This window comes from Echiichthys vipera (genome assembly GCF_963691815.1).
Source record: "Echiichthys vipera genome assembly, chromosome: 8".
In the NCBI taxonomy this organism is placed as follows: Eukaryota; Metazoa; Chordata; class Actinopteri; order Perciformes; family Trachinidae; genus Echiichthys; species Echiichthys vipera.
In genome coordinates this window covers 23524847-23541059 of record NC_139833.1, presented here as the reverse complement: position 1 = coordinate 23541059, position 16213 = coordinate 23524847, and the positions used below count along the sequence as shown (strand labels likewise).

The 16213-nt window shown below is 39.8% G+C and overlaps 1 protein-coding gene across 2 annotated transcripts in view; it reads right to left on the bottom strand.

Annotated features, from left to right (window-relative positions):
* Positions 1-4351, bottom strand: part of adcy2a (adenylate cyclase 2a) — a gene marked incomplete at both ends in the record, with an annotated part of 70698 nt that extends 66347 nt beyond the window's left edge. The window contains one exon of one of the 2 annotated variants that reach the window (XM_083919220.1): positions 3788-4351. In XM_083919220.1, the coding sequence (XP_083775346.1) occupies positions 3788-4336 (549 nt within the window). The remainder of the gene's footprint in view (positions 1-3787) is intronic. The other variant, XM_083919219.1, reaches the window with a different exon arrangement.
* Between the last annotated feature and the right edge of the window lie 11862 nt (positions 4352-16213).

Below are 16213 nucleotides of genomic sequence, written 5' to 3'. Positions count from 1 at the left end.
AGGATTAAGACTGAGAAGACTAGCAGGGTAAAATGACTGTAAAAGAAAATGTTTATTGAAATGAAATGTATTCAATTATACTTTATACTTATCATATTGTTGTGAGGTCTACCACTTTTGGAACTCCATATATATATGTATATATACAACTGTATATTATGGTTTGTAGGATCTTTTAAAATGTTCATAAACATGGCTTTATAAAGGCAAATTTATTATACTGTTAGAATTTCTTGACACATAAGAAAGGCTCATGTTTCACAGATATCTTCATCCATCTACTTTTAATAGGGCTTAAATACATGCAATACAACAGAAGAATCCAAATGCAACCTCCACAAATTCAGCACCACAATGTGTAAAATCATCAAGCATAAACTCTATGATGATATGGTCAAACAACTATGGTTGCATGTACAACCACCTTTTTAATACATAACTGGAAAAGTAGAAAAACCTTTATATACTGAGAGAACGTTCTGGGCCTATGTAGTGAGGAAAAACACTAAAAAGCCCTGTGTTAACCAATAGTAAAGTTGAAGCCACATCCATAATGGATTTGCGGCTGCTTTTCTGAAACACACTCAGATCTGAAAGTTCTAATAAAAATTTCAGGAGTTTCTTTAAGGTGGCTAGAGGAGGATAGCACAGTGAAATGAGCCTTTTGCACTCCCTGCCTTTTCCAGGTTTCTGCATCTCAAAACATTAGACCATTAGATCATGACATTTTTCCCCTATGTATTAGATGAGTTACTGAAACGTTGTGTTCTTTTACAGTTTCAAATGTGAAGTTTTTTTTAAATATTACAAACGAAACCCCTTTTGCTTTTCCCTGCCGTAAGAAAATACAATCTGCGCTTCTGTACTTTTCCTAATGCCATCATACGTTAGCCACTCTCTACCTGCCTTCTACTTGTCATTGAAGACTCTTTTCTTTTTCCACCACATATCGATAGTTGCTAATGTGGATGGCATATACTGGATCTGGATCTACTTCTCTAGTTGTAGCTGTGTTTCTCAATTTAACTGTTTGTTTTTTTTGTTGCTCATAGGAGTTGTAGTGTCATTGTATCACTTTGCCAACGGTTTATTAATTCAGATGACCTTTGAGAAGACGACAATAAAATTCAACCAGCCAAAGTGACGAGTAGGAGCAACTGTGTTGACCACATTTGGTGGATGGGTGGGTGTTAATGTCAAGCCCAGATGACAAGGGATAGCAGATGCAATACCTTGGATCAAAACTCATTATAATAGGCTAATAACAAAAATAAGTATCAGAAGAAGAATAAAAAAAGCTGTTCCTTGATGTTGTTGACTGTTTTAAAGGTTTCATTTTGTTTTATTTTAAAAGTATCAATATCGGCACCGTTTTAAAAGTATCGTTTTAGCACCAGTATCGGAAAAAATACAAACGATACCCAACCCTACTAACGGACCACACTGTGACGCTATATCCCCATCCACAGAGACAGCTTTGTTGGGTATCACATTTATGTTTGATCTTTAAAGTCAAACATCCACCATGTATATTGCACTGTATAATCCAAATTAATGAATGGATTATTTTCTACTTCTCCTCTAAAGATTAATATGCCGCAAAATCATCACACGGTCCTTTTTGGCACTCATTGCAGTCATCACTAACATACAGTATTTTACTCATTCTATCATTGTTTTCAGAAGCGACCTAACCATCAAAATGTTTTTATGCCAGTCCATTCCACTGTGTGCTTTTCATTTGTCCTCATCCTCTCCATCTCTCTCTTTCTCCTTCCTTAGCCCCCCACCCCCACTTTCCTTCTGTCTCTTTGTCATGCTCACAGTCAATGCACTGGGACAGGAGAGGATGTGTGGCTGCAGAGAGCCACAGAGAGTTTGTCTCGCCCAGAGCAGAGCTCCAAAACAGAACAGGATTTAGGTCAGCCAGCCAGCAGGATGGAGGGATGATAGGATACAAATAAAAGAGCGAGACAGAAATATGAAGAGGTGAGAGATGACACAGACATGGAATTAGAGAAATAGAGGGTGATTGAGGGGGAAAAACCTAAGGGAATAGCAAAAGTCATGCCTATCCAACACAGGGATGTAGCAAAAAGACAAGAGGATGTACAGTAGGACAGATAGACTGAGCAGTGGCCCAACAGAAAAATACATTTAGTGAGATGCTAGTTTGTTGTGAGGCCACACAAACATTGCAGAATTCTTAGTGCCTGGTTGTAGATATATATTTTTATACAACTGGGGATTTCAAAGGCTGTCTTTACAGTTCTGGAGCCCCCATGTTCCTAACTCTACATTCACACATTGACACAAATATTGCCAGCTGGATCAAATCATAAATCCAAAGGAAAATGATCAATTAGGGAATTCACTGGCACAAACACCAGTTGTGGCTATGGTAATGAGTCAAAATACTGATGACAAATGATAAAGCACCGTTAATATATATTATTTAACCACCTAATGTACTAGACCATGGCACAAATCACATTGTGATATGATAATTACAGCAGTGTGTAGAAGGTTAATAAAACACAATCAACTATCTCACACTTTTCAGATTAGATATTACTGAAAAATTGTTATCTCCTCTAATTGTTTATATACGGGATTTCATTTGTGGATTAAGTAGGCATGAGTGATCCTGTTTTGTCTTTATGGTCCTGATTACACTGAAAAGCAATTGCTGGCTCGCCAAACACTGAAGTTACTGACCGTTGACTGTTGGTTGATTTTGTTTCAATTCGGGTAATTTTTGTGATGTGTGGAGTGTGTGTGTGTATGTGTGTGTGTGTGTCAGAGGTCTCTGTGTCTCTTTCAGTGCATTTTAGACTAATCCCTTCTTAACAGCAGACTCAGCAGAGACAGGGAATAGCAGGGCACTCTCCTAATGCAAAAATGTTAGAAGCTTTAATAAGGTTATGTCAGTATAACCGCTACAATCAATCATTAGATTGTGTTAGTACAGGTATATCACTGTGTTCTAATCATTATTTCATTTATTTGCTGCATTTAATTGTAGTTCATGTTTTTTTGTTTCTTTCCACAGGGGCTTGTTTTCACGGCATTGCATTTTTCAGGTTTTTAGAGCGAGGGTAACCCTAACAAAATAGTGACAGAGGAAAAGAGATCTCCTCTCCGTAGTTCAGCCAACCATGAGCTCAGACAATAACTGAGCCCCATACCCCCCCCCCCCCCCACACACACACACACACTTTTATCTCACCCTTCTCTTCACATTAGTGCTGCGATGAGGACAGCCTGCTGTGAGAGTGTGCGTGCATATAGGTGTTGCACAAGCACGCTTTTATGTCTGTGCACGTTTGTATGTGTGTAGGATTCTATGCGAGAGGGGAGCTCATGTATTGTGTTTGACAAGCCAGCGAACTCTGTGTGTGTGTGTGTGTGTGTGTGTGTGTGTGTGTGTGTGTGTGTGTGTGTGTGTGTGTGTGTGTGTGTGTGTGTGTGTGTGTGTGTGTGTGTGTGTGTGTGTGTGTGTGTGAAAGCATGTGTTAGTGTGCACAAACATGATTGGCAAGCTACTTTGTGTGACCCTATTTCTATGCATGCTTATAGAAAATGTGGAGTCTGCAATGTGTGTGTGCACCACATGTGCCTGGACGTGCCTGTCCAAACTGTTTGCAGAGCATACACAAGTAGGTATTTACTGCACGCCATCCACATGTTTGTATGGTCTCGGTTGTTCTTTTTATTCGTTCTTTTTAAAATTTTTGCATAACGCATCTGCATGTGCATCTCTTCATGTTGCAAAAGAGCAGCTTACCAGTCCTGAAGCAAAGAACACAGTCAGCAGAGCCAGGCAGGCTCCCATCACTATGAGCAGCAGAAACACAATCAGAGGATGCTGCTGGCTCATACAGTAGTAGGACTCATACAGCCAATCCGGGGACCTGTTCCTCTTCTCCTGACCTCTTCCTCCTCCTTTATCCCCTTCACCGGACTCCCCTGTCCGGTCTAGGAGATACCGCTTCCTCCTTATTGCCTCTTGCCACATGGATCTTGGAGCCGAGAAGGAGGAAGAGGAGGGAGGGAAACTAGAGGAGGCAGGAGAGGTGGTCACTGCTGAGGTAGTTTCCACCACAGATGAGGAGCAGTTGCTCTGTTCTGCCCTCCTGCTGTTATTGTTCCTGTTGGGGACCATTGTGTGAGAGCTCCTGATCTCCAGTATATCCTTCGGTTCCTCCTCCACCTCCTGTCTTAAGTCCCTCAGGCGGAGACAACTGAAAGCTGAGGCAGAGTCAGAGGCAGAGTCAGAGGCAGCATGCGCTGGCCGCAGAGGTGGCAAGAACGCACTGAGGGTAGAGCGCAGCATCCTCCTGTTTCTCCTCCTGCCAACATGTTGGAGCGGGAAATGAAGGGGAGCGCAGAGACTGAGTGCTTTTGAGAGTGAGAGAGAAAAGTGGGAGGGTAGTGAAAAGAAAGGGGAGGGAGAGAGGGCTAAGGGGGAGGGGAGGAAGAAAAGAAGGTGCAGCAGGGAGAAGTCAGCAAGTGAGAGAAGAAAAGGAAAGAAAAACGGGAGAGATTATGCCTCTGACATTTATGCAGTAGTCAGAATTTGAGCAGAGAAACTGGAAGAAAATGTTTAAAGAATATTAATTGAGCCCTTCCCACCCTTTATTTTCAGTCATCCCTTCTCTCCTGCTCTCTCTTCATACAGTCAGACAGCAGTTTGTCTCTAATGCCAGATTTGTTGAAACGGCTCTCACTAGCATAGACTGTATATATGAATTTATTTATGCTCACTAGTCAAAGGGGAACCTGTGGCAGATGCACAAATATAACAGAGTGGTTTACAAAAGATGAATCTTAACTTCATCTGTCATCGGATAAGCAGCTCAGAGAGCAGGGCAAAAAACAAAAAATACAAGCATAGTCTACACACACAGGGGCCAGCCAAAACACGACGTAAGTGGTGCTTTTATAGACGAATAAATGATGACTTCCAGATTCCTCCATCTCCTCACAACACAAAATATCCATTACTACTATTACCACACAAAGAAATACATTATAATAGTGCATGCATATTAACTTTCATAAAGAATATTTAAAGGTTTTAAAAGGTCGTTACTTATGTGTGTGAGTTCATGCTGGGCCTGTGCATTTATTTTGTAACCTTCATGTAATTAAGTGGGTAGATTTTCATTTAAAAGCTGCCAACAACAGATCTATTGACTGCCAGGATGGTTGAAAGGCTGAGCAAGTTTGCACTGCTTTTCTATTGCAACACCACCTGGCTGTACCTTCTTGGTGAATATGACGCAGGTCAAATTCTTTAGAGCCCTCAACTACTTCCAGTATTTGAGCACTATGTTCAAATTACTTCGGGTCAAAAGCACCAAGCTTTCTAAGGTTCTAAATAGCGATGTTAATAATTAACCATTTAAAAGGAGCTGCCCTTGACATACTGGAAAAAAGGTGGGCTAACAGGAATTAATAGACACCTCAAAGAGCATTAACCTGCTTATACCATGGTCACTTGCCAAAGAAAACCAGAAGACCATTTTTATTTGCATGCGTTTTAAAATCGGATGTGATACTATCAGCATTCAAAGTCAATAAAAAGACATGTCATTGCCCAAATGAAAATCAATATTTTGTCAAACAAATAATAATCCATGTGTAAAGTGACTGTCAGCCGCAGCCTGAAATAATGAGTTGAACAGTGAAATGGATGTGTGGTGATCGCTGTGATACAAAGTAAATTCAGAGGGACACTGCAGTTTACTTCTTGTAGCTTGTGTGTTAAGGTCTTTGCACACTGTCCATATATTTTGTATAGGATTTTTTTTTTCAAATCTGTCTTCCAAAAAAATATGATGCAGTTTATTATCTTTGTTGCAAAAATGAATTATGAGACAAAATGCGGTTCTTTGTCTCTCGCTCTTTCTCGCTCCTATTCTCCCATCACTGGAAGTACCCGGCTGTTTCCATGTTTTGCCTTTGCCTTTCCCTCCCTCTCTGTACTGTGCTCATCCTATATTTCATTCCCCTCCTCCTCAAAATCATCCACATGATTTTTAGGCTACGACCTGACCTGTTGAAAGTTCTGAAATTAAATTTTATCAGATCATTTATCTGATCATTTATCGACATTCTGGATGATGTTTTCTTCTGTAGTGGAATGAGAAATACAGCCTTTACAGTCGCCATCCTGTGGTGTTCAAAAGATGAGGTCGGTAGTGGCTAGTGGGTATCCCCTAGCATGTTAATGGACATCTGTTAGGCAATAAGACTTGAGTATTCACCCAGACTATGGTATAACCGACAGTATACCGGCGGAAAGGATTCATAGTCAGACAGAGACAGACAACCATTCACACTCACATTCACACCTACGGGCAATTTGTAGTCATCAATTAACCTAACACGTGCATGTCTTTGGACCGTGGGAGAAGGCTGTTGAACCCAGAGAAAACCACACAGAAGGGTGAACCAGGAACTCTCTTGCTGTGAGGCGACAGTGCTAACCACCACACCACCATGCCGCCCCCAATGGGACCTTATTTTGGAATACATCTATTTATGGTATTGAATTGAGAAAGACATTATTTTCTGAACCTGTTTGAATGGTGCCACAAATTACACGTTTGTCAATTTAAATGCCATGTCTTAAAACTGTTAAGGTATACAGTTGTGAGAATTCATAATTAGAAAGCCTACTCACCCCTAAGTCTCACTGAAGCTAGTATGCCTGTGTCTATCTATACAGACTGTGATGTATCATTACTCTTTTGCTTCCAGGTTGGTAAAAGCAAGGTGACGTATATTGTGTGACAAGAACGGTTTCACACAAATCAGGGGTACTACAGAAACTGCTACTTTCTTGACTTGCTGTGTAATTCATGGAACAACACAAAATAATTTGTCTACCATACATATTTTTTTTTTTTTTACGAAAAACAAGATTCCACCGCAAGGAGTGGGACTTCACCTCTATATAGTAACCTGAGTCTTAATAGTATTAATATCCAATCCTATTATATGGCAGCATTTCTCTGAGGAATACTGTTCTGTTTTCTCTGCAAACTTGTGGACTTGTAAAGCTCTGACTGTGATTCAAGGCTCAAGCTACAAACATTAACTTGACACTTTTTTAGACTTTGACAGTAAACATGTTAAATACCTTCTAAATGCCGGTAACCCTTCTGGACATACTTTAGCTTTTGACCACATGCACATTACACACACACACACACACACACACACACACACACACACACACACACACACACACACACACACACACACACACACACACACACACACACACACACACACACGCACACACAAATCTTTAACACATGTTCAGTTACTTGCATTTGTTGCAACTTAAACGTACATAAAACACATTTAGTTAGTTTGGTTTCCTTTATTAGCACTTTGATGTTATATTCTTTTCTGGATAAAGGACACACACTTCAATGTATTTCTCTCTGTCTTTACCTGGCAGTGGAGTTCTCCTTCCTGATCAATCAAAAGATGGGGACCGTACCACAAGCTTTGGCAGCATCAGGGTTTCTTTGGGTTGAGTTTTAGTTATTGTCCATGTTGTCCTCCATTGTGTGTGTTTGTTGGTTTCTGTTCTGCCAGTATATAGGGTTACCCTCATGTCTCATTCGGTTAGGTCTGGTAATTGAGTTAACAGCTTGTTTTTTCAGTCTTTTTGGTCATTCCTGTTGTTCGGTAGTTATGTTGACCTCTTTTTAGGGCTCGTAACTCTTTTATGTAGCAGTGAATGTTCAGGAGGGCTTGCAGTTTTTGCACAAATAAATTCCCAGCTGCTGAGTGGAGTGACAGGCGACCTTGCGTCTCCCCCACTCAAGTCAGTGAGTCACCTCACCAAGTTGTAAAGGAGAAGTGCTGCGCTATGCTACAGATCTTTTATGTTATTATGAGAAGTGCCAACGTGTTTTCTATTCATTATGAAACTGTGGTGGGACAAATTGGTCTATGGTAGACTGCCATTGTCTAGGTAATTTATGGGAAACACTGGTTTCGGACCCGGAGAGAAAATATTGTGAGTAGTTTCGCATGCTATCTGTAGGCTCACAGAGCAGCCCACATGCATAATAAACACAATGCTAAATGGGGATTTTAATGTTGATATACATCTGCAGTCGTCGTCAGGAATTGCTGGAATTATGTTACTGAGCCAGTATCCACACATCGAAGCAACCCGGACAGAAACAATGGAAACATTTTTTTTTCACTGAAAATTAGGCTCCGTGATTCCACAGACCTATGTTCCCACATTACAAGATGTATTTTCAAAATCAAGCCCTATGTATTAGGGTTACACCATGTGATAAATCTCAAATGCGGGAACATAGGGCTCTGGGACCATAAGGCTGTAGGAACATAGGCATGGACCCATGCACACACATCTGCATTCAAAGTGACATACAATAGAAAGAGCGCTGTCTCTGAAATAACATGTGATCGACCTGTCAAAGGTAAGCTTTTCAACAGCGTGATGACAAAGCCAAGAGGAGGTGCAGAAATATTCTCTCAGACTACTTAAATTACAATATGATAAAGGATTATTACAGAGTTTTTGCCCAACACTGCCAAAAATAAACTCCTTACCACAGCTTTGTGCCATTCTGTACAGATTGCATAAAGACTTTCCATTTACCAATTATCAGTTCTACCGACAGAAAGGGAATTTAAAGCAGTTTCCCAGTTTTCTGCAAAATGTATAGAATATCAATATGCCTGGTTAATTAGGGTAGTAGCCTAATTCCACAAAAAAAGAGACCTAAAAACCTTGCACAAAGAGAGAAAATCCAGAGAAAACTGAGACACCTCACCAGTTAGTCGAACTAATAAAGCCTTCTGTGTGAGAGGTGAAAAATCTTCTGTCCACTGTTGATCTGTAAAAACCTACTAGACTGCATCAAACACACATCCAGTCAATTATTTGTTATATCATTGAATTCTGCTGTAATTATTTTGTAGCTATCTTTCATACCCTGCATTGGCTCTGTTCTTATCTGTATCCTTTTCTCTGCTCCTACAAAGATTCAATTTATCCATCGCTATCACTGCAGCTTCATCTAATCTGATTGAATTAGTATGGTCATCTGTTTTGTAACCATTAAAGCTGAAGGCAAACTGGCATAACATGACACAGCAAATAGCTTTGAAATAGATACCATTCAAAATGCATACAATGTTGATGTTGGAGATAATGGTAAAGGTAGTATTAGTTTTATTACAAGCACTGGTGGGCAGTGATGACACAAGAGTCAAGAAATGTACCTATTTATATATTCATTTGTTTATATTGGGCATGTCAGTTAGATACAGTACATCATCATCACACATTATCTTCTTCTTATTATCATTACCTATTCTTTCCTGCACCACAGTTTTCTTTCTTTCCTCATCTTCATCACTCTCTGCACATCATTGGCCCATTTGTTTCACATCCTTTCTCTTATCTTTCCACCTTCACCTCTTATTTTATCCTCGCATGTTCCTATGCTCACACATTTCCGTGTAATTTTCCACCAGTGTCCTCCCTCTGCTCTTGCATTACAATCCGCATCTCCCCCTCGGATTTTTACTCTCCTCACTATGTCCCAGTCCTCTCTAAAATCCAACCTTTCGCTTTCCCTCTGTCATTCTTCACATGCACTCAGGTCTTCAACATCTGCCTCCACTTCCTAAATCTCAACTACTGTATCCCTTTCCTAGTCCAATTCTTTCTGCCTCAGGCCCCAATGTTACTTTTTCACATGCCTTTCATTTTCCCTTCCTCCCCCTCCTCTCCTCCTTCACCCTCCTCCCATTCTCCGTGTTGGCAAGCTCATTCCATCTCGACCTACTTCCTTCTACCTTTACTCTATCTTACACCCCTTCTCTTCTTCCTCTCATCTTCTCTCCTGTGCCTCAATATTGTTGGTAGGGTTTAGTATGTAGCTAGTAGTTATGAGGACAGAAAATGACAACCTGTCCAGTTATTTTGTCCATTTGCAGTAAAATGCCGTCATGAAGACACATCTTTTAAAATAGTATAAAGGCATAATTGTGAATATATTGACTCTAGAGCTCATTCAATCTATGACAAAGACTACTTACAGTGAATAATGTTGCTGGGAAACAATTTCTGGTCTCGTAATCCACCACAATACAGAAATTATTTGACAGTGTCTAACTTGAGCATAGCAACATTTTTTTTATGATACATTTGAAATGATACATTTTTCCACTCATTCTAACAGCTCGTATTGTCAAATTAAACACATATTGTACGTTTATACCCATTTAACAGGGTGAAATGTACATTTGCAAAACGAAACAGGTACAGGGCTGAATGATTCATTGAAAAAATTACAATTTGCAAATAGCAAGAGCTGCAGTTTTAATTCAACTTGCATAATAACAGGCCTTTTCCACAGAAGCCATTCTGACATGTCAGAGCAGGAAAAACAGGTATAAACAATACTGTTCATGGTGGCTAGATTCCATTTAGCTGTGCGTTTCAGGGACTTGGAAGGCTCATTGTCCCACTGTCAGTGATTATTATTCTGTTGGACAATGAAATGTAGTCAGGTCATGGTTATATTGGAATGTTACAGAGTAATGGCAGTATATTGCTATTGAATTATCATACTAAATATGAGCTGCACTGGTTAGTATTTCTGTTTAAACAGTAGCTAATTTCATCACACCATATGTGGTTTTGAGTTTTCTCTCCTATTTATTACTTTGTGGAGTGCGATATTGAAATAAAAACATGTGGTGCTGTTTGTTAACGTCTGTGCTCAGGTGACAAGAGCAGGGTCCAAAATAGACTGTGAGGGAGGCGGAAGGCAGTGAATGCACATTCGCACATACAAGAGGTAGTGAAGCAGCTGGCAGATATTGACCTATTCAGGGTTAAGTGGAGGTCAAGAAAAAAAGACACATAGAGAGAGTCTGTGTGGTTATTATATACATCACCCACACTTATAAGTGCACGCACACACACACACACACACACACACACACACACACACACAAACATACTCCAGTAGCACTACTGACTCACAGCTTCCAGTTGTCAATACATCACCAAAATCATTGATTTAGCCAATTTCTATCCCTCTGCTGTTTTCTAAGTCCTTTATTTGGCAGGTTATGTAAGCTTATGAAATCATTACAAAGATGCAGTTGCCATCACAAATGTACCAATTAGTAGAGTCCCATTTTGTCCTGTGTGTATTGTTTGTTTACCTCACTTCATCCTCCTACAATGTGAAAAAGAAGAGGCTAAGGTGGTCTTTGCACTGCACACACATTCAGGTAAGAGGCTGTATTTCTTTTTTTAGCAGTTGTTTTCTTCACTATCAGGACTATTTGTCTACATTGTCTGCAGGGGACTCTCCACTTTAAGGGAACCCTTCTTCATCAACAACATGTGATACAGTTCATTACAGAGAAGCTGAGGGGGACGCTTCCCCTATACTGAGGAAAAACCTTAGCAGTTGTTTATGGTCGGGGACGAGGTACAGTCAACATGGTTCAGGAGTTTCATACCTCAGATCATTTCCCCAGACATATATCTAAGTGCTACGTACAGTAAGAGCTGGAATGGATGGTTCTTTATTCCTTGCTTTCTAGCTCCTTTACCTGGGACACCACTAAAATGAATAATTTTACAGTGGCATATGTTGTTGTTGAATGAACTGCTTTAAGGCATGTATTTCCTTGTCCCGTTGTACTCTTTGCAATGTTATGTAAACATATATCTGTCAAAACTTTATTTAATAGCCAGTTCACAAGCCAGTTCACAAGGAAAATGAATTCTGGCATAGCAGGGATTTTTTTATTTATATAAGGGGTCTTATGTCAAATCACCCGTCATTTAAACTTACATTGATTCCTCGGGGAGCTTTTGCTTAAAAACAAAAGGCGCTTCACAAACAAATCCTGTCACCAAATTAGTGAGGATCCTTCTCTGCCATGAAAGGAGACAGGCCACCTGAAGCTATGGCCGTTAGCCTGCTGTTATCTGTGCATGCGAGCTGAACAGGTTTTCTAGCTGTTTTACTGCTTTGCTGCTTCTGCAATCAATCAATCAAGGACCAAATAAATCAGCCATTTTTTTGTCTCCTTTCTAATTTAATAGTAAATCTCTTTGATGCTGTTGCAGCCTGAGATAAGGACAGCTTTCCAAGAAGAATCCCGATGCTTGATTCATGTTAAGATTTGAACTGATGCCAATATTCCAAATCCAGCATTGAGGGTCCAGCTGAATTTAAGTTTACAGAGCCATCTCATAAGTTCAGCCAAAGGGCCTTCCAGTCATTTGACCACAAGTGGAAACTCTATATTTAACACTAGAGATTTACGGTATATTTTATTCACACAGTATTTTCATTTGGTATTTGATCTAAGGTTGAACACATACAGAATTGTTGTTAATATTAACCTGCCTCTGAAACGCTTACGGAAGTTACTTAAATGTGTTTTCTATACATATAACAGCTATTAAAATGTTGGAATGAAATAAATTCACATTTTCTAATATGAAGAAAGCTACAAAGGCTTATAATTGTATAGTCACATTTGGTCTACTTGGGTTTTTTTGTGTGATATTAAATCAGGCAGATTTTGTTATCCTTATACAAGCAGAAATTATACAATACAGTATTTTGAAGAGGAGAAAAATTGGATCATTTTCTACTGTTGTCAAAAAAATGTAATTAAATCACTTTGATGTATCTCATTTGTATTCCACTACATACTATGGTCTGCAGTGCCTTATCTTTTTTTTCTGGCTGTCTTCAAATCTCATCTGGCGGGCTGTAACCTAAATCTTAAAATAGACTTGACTCATTTAAGTCACTACAGTATATACTTTTAACCCCTTGCTATCTGTGCATAGAAGTGTGCCATTTTAATCTGTCAGTGTGTCTAACTGAGAACTAACTGCATGTTCAGGTTTGTTTTTTTAACCTCTGTTGTCTCTGGGTTGTAATTAAACTGATTACTGTAGGCTATTTAAACCTATTTTTTTATGCATGATTCACACTGGAAATAATCCGGGCCTCTGCTTGATTGCTTCTTGATCATAGACGTCATCACCCATTTTTTGTTGTCCAACTGCTTTTGAATATATTTATCTGACCAACTCTGCAGTCAACACTCCACCTACGCATCAGAACACCACAAACCCTTCAGCGGCATCTTTTTAAGTGTCCGTTACGGACAACAGTCCCAGGAAATAGAAATAAATAGTTTCAGGACCGCCCCAAATGCTCGTGCTCATATTAGTGCGCATGCTCATGCTCGCACAATCGTGCTTTACTAAAGCCCACCTCTCCCAACCGGGCCTAGGCCTAGGCGCGGCAGGGCCAACCTGTGTTGCTCTGCATGTATATGTATTTCTATGAAATACCACAACACAACACATAGAGAAAAAGAAATGCAAAGACGAGATGATGTAGGAGAAGAAGAGAGAACTACACGTATTATAATGAATGAATTAATCACCTTATTAATTATTCCTCGTTAAAAGGGACAGCACCACCGTACAGTCAGGTAATATGGACTAAGCACCTGCAAAAATTAAAATAATACTTTTCTGTCAGTTTCTCTTATCAATCAAATGTATCATTTAATTGTATTAACTCATTTCTATCAATCTCAATCTGAAAACGTTTGTTTGAAAAAGGAGTGGACAGGCTGTCCAACAGTGGCACGTGACAGCCTCTCAATAGGGGACGCTTCACCATGGCAATGGATATTCAGCGTTAAGGGTCATTAATTGTGAACCCTAAATCTCTACAATAGACAAGACTAAGAAGGGAAAAGCGAGAAGTCTGAGGAAATCATCTGAGGAAATCATCTGAGGAAATCTTCTAGAAATCTGAGGAGGAAGCCTAGGTCTGCTATCTTTAAGTCCAAAGGTAAACTGAAAGAAACTCTTTCTTTTGTCTCCAAAGACAAGTATCAGTTTTCATATACATATACAAATCAGGCCAAGTGTGAAAATTTGACAGTGAATACACACATTAACACATAATGTTAGCTTTCTCTTAGTTCATAATCCTGTGGAAGTGTCAGTGACTCAATAACATCAAATAATAACATATTCATATGTTAAAATGATCATTCTGTGGTAGCAGTCTTTCCAAACTACACTAATTTCTTTACAGATGCTCGTAGCTGGGCAAAGGAGCAGACATAAGGCACACACAGAGAGAGAGAGAGATGAGATGTTCTGATAAGGCATCAGGTATTTCTGACCAGACTGGCATCTAGGGGCGTCATCACAAATTGTTCCCCCATTCTACGATGACGACTTATAGAGCAATGTTTCCTACAACCACAACACAACACATTAGGAAAAAGCACTGCAAATAGACTGCAACAAAACTGAAATGTTTCCAGGACCTGCACACGTCTATTTTTTTTTCCACCTGTTTCGTCTGATCCTGCCCTACTGCCCACCACATACTATGGTTATACAAACGCAATAATCTGTCGCCTCATCGGCTGGGTTCAGCGCAGCGAAAACACTGGAAACACCTCAGTTGTGTTGCAGTATATTTGCAGTGGTCTTTGTATTTCTTTTTCTCAATGGGTTGTGTTGTGGGTTTCCTTGGGACTCATTTACCTTCTTGTTTTACCACAGACATTCAAGAGAGAAGAGAAGGTAGAGAAGAGAAGAGAAGAAAAGAAAAGGGGAGAGAAGAGAAGAGCTCCAATTAGCATGTAATATCTCAATTATATCTCATTTAGAATGAGAGATATGCAAGGTGCGAGTAGGCCTTGTATTTAAATTCAGAGCAGTCAGAAGAAAGAAGCGTCACATTAGAGGTGGAGATTTTTTTTCTTGCTGCCATAATTTTCACACTGCTTCGCTTTGAAAATGACTTCAATTATTTATAGAGTCTCCATGGTGTCGGGTTTGAAAGGCCTCCACTCACAGTTCAGAAAGTGTGACACATTAACCCTGATCCAGCTTTTATTCTCTAATTTACACAAATAATCAAGGGCTCAATTTCCTTCCAGTTCAGTTTAGCGTGAATTTTGATTACACTACGCTGTTGGAAGCTGAGCCTTAGCATTGACATTAACATTAATCATTTAACACAAAATTGAATACTAATAATTATGGGTAAATGTGAAAAGCATGTGTGACATTTTAATTAAATGAGTGAGGGAATGTGTGCACTTCATTGTCTTTGTCACTCTTTGAAATGGGAAGAGGGTGATGTGACAGCTTGAACAACCTGCTCCACTGTGTGTGTGTGTGTGTGTGTGTGTGTGTGTGTGTGTGTGTGTGTGTGTGTGTGTGTGTGTGTGTGTGTGTGTGTGTGTGTGTGTGTGTGTGTGTGTGTGTGTGTGTGTGTGTGCCTTGACAGAATGAGAACAGCTGGAGTGTGGTCATGGGACTTATCTTTCTCTTTCACTCCCACCATCTTCTTTTTACTGCATGGCCATTGCACAAAGGGAGAGGTAATCAGCTGCTGCCCTTTACAGTACTATCTCTCTCTCCTTCTCCTCCTCCATTGTTAACTCTTCTATATCTCCTAGTATTTGTCTTCTTTCCCTTGACACCCCTTTTCTTGCTTTTCTCTCACCTCTCAATTGCATCACTCTCCCTGTTCTTCTCCTCTTCTAATTTTTTCTAACACTGCATGGCTGCATGGCTGCCAGGAAAGGCAGGTGGATCCATCTTAATGCCCAAGTCCCACAGGGGGAAACTCCGCTGGTTGGTAATACTGTTTTTAATGGAAGAGAGTGTTAATCAAAATTATTGAAAAGTCTCTTTTGTGCCATGTTAATACAGCATTATTCCTTCTGGTCACCAGGTAAAAGCAGGAAATCATGTGCAACGACTCCAAATGACAAAAATTGTGAAGATAGTTCTCCGTCATTGTGGGAAAAGGACAGCAAATGCTTAGGTTCAGACAACAATTTTTCAACATTTTTAAATAAAATAAAGCTTAACTAAAAATGGGAAGTATAGGCCTAATCAAAGTAGCTAAAGTTTTGCCTTAAAGTCACAGTCTGCAACATTTGTTTGATCATAATCACTGAAGCCAACACTTACTCCGGTAGAACAACATAAATCATCCTGTTTTGGAAAAAAAAACCTGCCTCTATGTGCACCTTGAGCCTGTTGTTTGTTTAGCAAAAATCCACTGTCCACTCAGCGCAGTTCACACTTCGTGCACACGCCACAGAT